The 6,844-nt window shown below is 47.1% G+C and overlaps 1 protein-coding gene and 1 long non-coding RNA gene across 20 annotated transcripts in view; one reads left to right on the top strand and one right to left on the bottom strand.

Moving 5' to 3' along the window:
- Window positions 1–4,738, bottom strand: part of LOC120101628 (uncharacterized) — a 54,729-nt gene extending 49,991 nt beyond the window's left edge. For 15 of the 19 annotated variants that reach the window (XR_010065289.1, XR_010065294.1, XR_005502335.2 and 12 more), the window contains exon 1: window positions 2,758–2,939. This is a non-coding gene — a long non-coding RNA (uncharacterized LOC120101628). Of the gene's footprint in view, window positions 1–2,757; window positions 2,940–4,521 lie in introns of those variants that run through there. The other 4 variants (XR_010065295.1, XR_010065298.1, XR_010065291.1 and 1 more) reach the window with 3 other exon arrangements.
- On the top strand, window positions 3,406–6,401 carry Gjd2 (gap junction protein, delta 2). Its single transcript, NM_019281.2, has 2 exons — window positions 3,406–3,591; window positions 4,696–6,401. The coding sequence occupies exons 1-2, from the start codon at window positions 3,521–3,523 to the stop codon at window positions 5,588–5,590; spliced, it is 966 nt and encodes a 321-aa protein (NP_062154.1). The 5' UTR covers window positions 3,406–3,520; the 3' UTR covers window positions 5,591–6,401.
- The last annotated feature ends 443 nt before the right edge of the window (window positions 6,402–6,844 follow it).

Raw genomic sequence — 6,844 nt, 5'->3', positions numbered from 1 at the left:
GTGAACAGCCCAGAAATGATTATGAGTTAGATATTCCCAGGTGCCTATGCTCTCCATGATCCTAATCTTCATTGTTTTGGATTACATCAGTCTTCCCAAAGACTGACTGCATTTGGCACCGTATGGTAAAGATGTCATGGAAAGCAGCAGCATGGTGGATGAATTATGCCTTCTCTTCCCTAAGGGTTTATGTTCTAGTGAGGCCAGAAGCGAAAGGTCCACCTTCACTCTAACATGCACAGTCCCTATAAAGTTTCACTTAACAAGGCACATAGAGGCCTGTTTAAAGATCTATGAAGAGTGGGGTGGGATCTCTTGGTTTCTAGGATCCGTTCCTACACTAGCAAACATGGAATGTAAAAAAGTTCTCCAAATTTCAAGTGACAAGAGATTGCTTGCTACTCAAAAACTTGGACCCTACTTGCCCAGACTTTAATTTAACAGTCTGACATGGAACTTCAGTGTCTGTATTCTTAACGTACACAGGTGGCCTGCTGGACACTAAGCTTAATTCTATCAGTTCTAAACTTGATTTTCATCTGGTGCCATTTATTTAGTGATGTAGAATGAGATTTAAATTAGAATTAGTGGGAGGAACTTTGCAGTTGACTTAAATGAGTATCTTCATCAGCCAGAATCGAGCTGGTCAGAAGCTAGGCGGATGAAATAGTGCCCCAAGGAAGGTCAGAGAGGCCCAGCTGTGCGAAGAACCTCTTCTATTTAATGCAGCACAATCAAGGCAAATTACTCATTGAAAATGGAGTAGATTGGACTCAAAAGAGAAAGTGAAACACAAATGTGTTAGACAACTCATGAATGATTTCTAAAAATAAAAATAGTTAAAAGTTGGAACTTTTCTGGATTTTTGTAGCCCCAACTTTTGGAATAACATTTCCTCTCTAGATTTCCTTTCTACACCTCTGCACATTTCTCTCAACAGGCTTTTGACCTTTGAAATACAGAAATTTGAAATGTAAGGTAATAAAATTTAAATTAATGAATATTTTAAGGTTACATTTCGTCCCATGGAAGTTTCTCACAGACCATAATTTTAGTTTCCTGAATGCATTTTCATACAGTTTCACAGAGAAACTGTTTGTGCTTTTTCTGTGCGTTGTAGCTGCTACTGACAACTTCATTTTTAATAAATAAAGTAAAAACTGTTGCTTCAAAAATGGTGGTAAGAATAAGTTTTCATAGCTTTAAAAAAGAAGCTATCGAGCTCAGAGATGTCTTACATTATAGTTTTGAGTATTTATACACCAGTAATACTGCTGTGTCTTTCATTCACTGTATTGAAATATATTTTCAAATAATAAACTGATGATTAGCAAGTCAGTCACAGGCCAGTGATTGAAATTTGCATTAGACTCAGTGTCTATAAAGCTATGGAAAGCCTTAAGGACAGAAAGCAATTTTGAGTTGTACAACTTATTAGGGGACATTTAAAGGTAGTTAAACAGATTGCCATCCGTTGTCTCTCTATGATTCTCTTAACTCCAAAAATGTCTGTCATGGCTGGAACAGTATGGGGGCTCAGGGGAGTGAAGAGGAAGCCTGGGAGTGTGCATCACGCTTGAGATAAGGGAATCACCATCCCATCTGTTAACCAACTGGAAAGATCTCTTTCTGTCTCCATTCTTGTACTTTTTCTTTCTGCCAAGAGAGTGAAGCCACCCCCACTGTAACCATGACACTGCCTTTATGATACACATGTCTCCATTTTTTTTTTTTTTTAAGTGGTCTTCTTACTACCTTAAGTGAAGAGCTGCTTACCTGAGCTAGAAGTGTCAACACCAGAGACAAGCTCAGGTCCTGTCTGTAAGCATTATGCATGCAAAAGGGCCCTACTCTGCACCCTTCCTCCTGGCCCTTCCTCAGGGCCAAGAGATACCCAACCGACTCAGTTGTTCTAGAATCAAAAGCACCTCCTGGTGTAGCTTATGTGTTTGTTCCCTGTGGGTAATTAAGGCTGCATTATATCCCCAAGACCAGCTTGCAACACGTTCACAGTCATATTTTTGAAAGGATGACAACACCTTACTCATTGACACACTCCCAACTTTGCTGTCTCCTAAAATTGACCTTACGTTAATTAGCAGCCTAATGCGATCATCTCATTTTTCCTGGGACCAATTAAGTAGGTGCTGTAGACGGAACTGACAACAAAATGTAAATTTAAAGACCGGTTCTAGAATCTGTTCTTTAAGGGAGGGAAGAAAGCAAAAGCTGAACAAGGAGAGTGGGGGTGGGGTGTGATTGTGAGCTACTGATTCTGCTCGATAAATACTGGGTCTGGGTCTCCTTAAATCCAGGCTGGACCGTGCTGACCTGACTAGCATCCCCTACCCCCATCAATTACGTGCAAATGAAATCACGGCCTCCTAATCTGTGCTGGGAGAAACGAGAACGCATCACGGCCCCTGGTTCGCTGCTAGGCACCTGTTTGGTTGGTAAATACTTTGTACCCAGACCTCCCTGCTCAGAACACCTTCACACCTGCATTTAGGCGTCAGCCAGCAGGGAGTCTCATTAGGTATTCCTCTCCTCAGCACCTGATCCACACACCGAAGTCGGGACCCTCTGCAGCACTCTCGCGGGCGGCTGTCCTCTCCCGGTAAGGGCTGAAAAACTCCCTTCCCCCAACTAGCACCACCATCTAGAAAAATTTTAGTGGTGTCTCGGAAGGCCCAAAGCTAAAGGTGAGGGACAGACGGGGACAAGCTAAGCCACCTACTCGGGTCCCTCCTCACTCACCAGCGTGTCTGTTCCTCCTGCGGGAGGCTGGCGGCCAGGTGAGATTACCTGGGCGCATCAGAAGCCCCAAGGGGCGCTGCAGTCCTCCGTCTCCCCATCCCCTGCGCAGCGGGGGACTCCAGACCGTCTCCTCCCCCCCGCGGCGCGCGGCCGCGGCCCCTCGGGCTCCGACGCTCGGCGACAGCGGCACGCCGCGCTCTGCTCCCCTCCGCCGACCTGGCGTGACGCAGGCGGAGACTACTTAAGGGCGGATTAGAGGCGGTGGCCGCGGATTCCCCAGCCCCGCAGCCAGCTCTGCGCGCCGCAGCGCGGGAGCGCCAGGTGCCCGCTCCAGTGACAGGCGCCGGGGTCGGTTCGCGGACCCTCCCTCAGACCGCAAGATCGCGGGGACCGCGACGCAGACACCGGTCTCCCGCGGGCAGGAGCTCGGCCACCTGCACGCTGCCACCCAGCCCCGCCCCTCGCCGGGAGACTGCGGGAGTCCACCTGACCCCCGGACGGCACGGAGGTGCTGTCCAGCTCTTCCGCACCGCGCCAGCAGCTCCATTGGTTGGGACGCGCATAGATTGCTTCCCCCTACTCCCCTCTTTTAAGTGCAATAAAGGGGGAGGGCCTCGTGGATTTTTTTTTAAAGAATTTTTGTTTGCTTCTTTAATTGGGGGCAATTAGCTCCCTGCCAGGAGGTGCGGCCCGGGGAGGGGCCAGGACCAAGAACGTGCCCGGTACTGCCCAGTCTTTGTCTGCTGCCTCCGGATGCACAGCGATGGGGGAATGGACCATCTTGGAGAGGCTGCTGGAAGCCGCGGTGCAGCAGCACTCCACTATGATTGGGAGGTAAGGGCACCAAGCCAGCCGTCAGCGGCCCGTCGGGCGGCCCTTGGGAATACCTTCTCCTGTCTCTAACGACCCCCAGATCCCCCAGCCAGCCCTCTGCTTCCTCCCCAACCTCTGTCCAAGTGCCAGTGTTGCCTGCATTAAGGGATTACCCGATGCCCAGTGACGCCCCCCTCCTCCAGTTACTCCTGACCAGCTCCCCCATACTTTCTCTATAAAGCACCACAGGGGGGAGGGGATTCACACTTCCCTCATCAGAAAAGGACTTGTGGACTCAGTCCTGGTACCCCCACTCTCCGGAGTCAGCTCCAATCTCCATCTGGTTCCCTAAATAGAATCTACAAGGAAGGCAGAATTGCATTTGGACAGAGAAGGGCAAGTGGGGAGATGGATTTGCTCATCACAGCAGATGCACCATTCTTTAACAGATATTCATTAAGCTAGACCATATTCTCTGTTAAAACTTAGTGTCAGAGAGCCACACACGTAGCTGGCTTCTTCTTGTGAATATATCTACATGTACATATTTATATACATATGTATGTATACAGATATTTGTTCATATTTATAGCTACCTGCAGCTACCTATTTGTTTGTAGACATGTGATCTTGTATTCATAACCGTTTCTATAGAGAATTAAGTTCTACATGTTGAGACTAGGACACACACACACAAAGATTAATACTCATCCCAGGTGGAGATCCTCAAACACAATTCCTCTGTGAAGGATTCTGCATGCATTTGCCAGAGTAAAGGTGTGTTTAGAGTCTCTAGACATTCTTTACAAAAAGCTGAATATATATATATATATATATATATATATATATATATATATATCAAAAGGAAATATATACTACAAAGTGGCCATAAACAGTGTATGAAATTGTGCAGATGTGAGATCCTTGTAATATGAAATATTCCAAGCTTACCAGCACCAAGCTGCAAAGAGATAAAATTGTTTTCCAGGCTCTCGGTTCAGTACCACTCAAGGGTGGACAGCTCCCCTGTTCAAGGACCTGTAAGCACTGAAACAGAAAGAACAGGGACTTTCTCAATGACTTAGCCTATGAGAACCTTTCTCCCCCTCCTCTTCCTCTGCTCAGGATCCTGTTGACTGTGGTGGTGATCTTCCGGATACTCATTGTGGCCATTGTAGGGGAGACGGTGTACGATGATGAGCAGACCATGTTTGTGTGCAACACCCTGCAGCCCGGCTGTAACCAGGCCTGCTATGACCGCGCCTTTCCCATCTCCCATATACGTTACTGGGTCTTCCAGATCATAATGGTGTGCACCCCCAGTCTCTGTTTCATCACCTATTCTGTGCATCAATCTGCCAAGCAGAGAGAACGCCGGTACTCGACTGTCTTCCTAGCCCTGGACAGAGACCCTGCTGAGTCTATAGGGGGACCTGGAGGAACGGGGGGTGGTGGCAGTGGTGGGAGCAAGCGAGAAGATAAGAAGTTGCAAAATGCCATTGTCAATGGGGTGCTCCAGAACACAGAGACCACCAGTAAGGAGACAGAACCAGATTGCTTAGAGGTTAAAGAGCTGGCTCCACATCCATCTGGGCTGCGCACAGCAGCAAGGTCCAAGCTTCGAAGACAGGAAGGTATTTCCCGCTTCTACATCATCCAAGTGGTGTTTCGAAATGCTCTGGAGATTGGGTTTCTGGTGGGCCAGTACTTTCTATATGGCTTCAGTGTCCCAGGGTTGTATGAGTGCAACCGCTACCCCTGCATCAAGGAGGTAGAATGTTATGTGTCTAGACCTACGGAGAAGACGGTCTTTCTGGTGTTCATGTTTGCTGTGAGCGGCATTTGTGTGGTGCTCAATCTGGCTGAACTTAACCATCTGGGATGGCGGAAGATCAAACTGGCTGTCCGGGGAGCCCAGGCCAAGAGGAAGTCAGTCTATGAGATTCGTAACAAAGACCTGCCAAGAGTCAGTGTTCCCAATTTCGGCAGGACTCAGTCCAGTGACTCCGCCTATGTGTGAAAGGGCAGGTTTGGGGAAGGCCTGCTAGGTGGCAAGTAGCCCCAAGGCAGAGGATGACTCGAGGGTGTACAGGTTTGCCCTCATTTGCGTAGTGCTCGCTGTGAAGGTCTAGGATACAGATATTAAGAGGTCGTCATCAACACAAAGGAGAGGTAGAACTGTCATCACATGTCACACCATCAGTTCTACTGAGACCACCGGGTAGAGTGACAAGATGGCTAAGTTGGATGTCCTTGGGCCTTCTTCTTTCGTGGCCCTTCCTGCTCCTGATAATAGTGAACTGGCATAGCTGCCAAGCAAGAATTAGCTCGGCTGAGCTCTGTATTCTGGTGAATGGCATGAGTCAAACACTCATTGATATAAAATTTGTGACCCATCTCAGCACATACCTTTATCCTGGGCTGCAGAAAAAAAAATCCTGGAGGATATTTTTCCCCCTTCAGCATGCCCCTTTCCCTCAAACCCAGGATAGCATGCCAGCTTTTCTTTTTCCTTGATCTGGCCTTACATTAGCCCTAACACAGTTTATCTGCAAGCTGGAGGGAATTACATGGGGTGCTTTTTGGAGACTGGCCAGGGCAGAGGTTTGCAGTAGAGCCCCATATGACTGGCCCTTAGTCATTAAAACAAAACAAAACCTTAGGAATGTCTCAATATTTCCAATTTTTTAAAACTCAAATTGCACTGGTGCTGTTTATTAGGGGTGGGGGATGGGAGGGAGGGAATCTCAACAACACTTCTGTGAGATGGTCATTTCACTGTTGAGCATGTGTTTATGAGCTTTGAGATATTTCTGCCTTCTAGATTATGGACTGTGGATAGAATTAAAAATATGTGGGTTTTTTTGTTTTGTTCTGTTTTTGTTGTTGTTGTTGAAATGGAGGGTATCTACTCAAGCCACAGAATTTCTAACTGGTAGATCTTACTCTAATTTCTTACCTAATTTTTGTGCTACACAGCTGCACATCATTTTGCCATGGTTTGAACTTACCTGTGTGCTCACACCAGAGACCTTAATCAGCCCACGTCAATCCCAACCTACTGTATCATCAGTTATTTTTGAAATACACACGCATGCACGCAATCACTGGCTCCAAACCTGGAAGTAAATATCATTGGTTAAGATGTGCTTATGGATATTTGTTTATTTGAGACATATACCAAAGGTTCAAAAACCTGTTGTTTGGACTGAGACAATTATGCTCTTGTTGCTCTTATTCAAGTGCCATATTCCACCTTTCCCACCCACTGTGC

Source organism: Rattus norvegicus, chromosome 3, assembly GCF_036323735.1.
Source record: "Rattus norvegicus strain BN/NHsdMcwi chromosome 3, GRCr8, whole genome shotgun sequence".
Classification (NCBI taxonomy): domain Eukaryota; kingdom Metazoa; phylum Chordata; class Mammalia; order Rodentia; family Muridae; genus Rattus; species Rattus norvegicus.
This window is presented reverse-complemented; position numbering and strand designations above follow the sequence as displayed.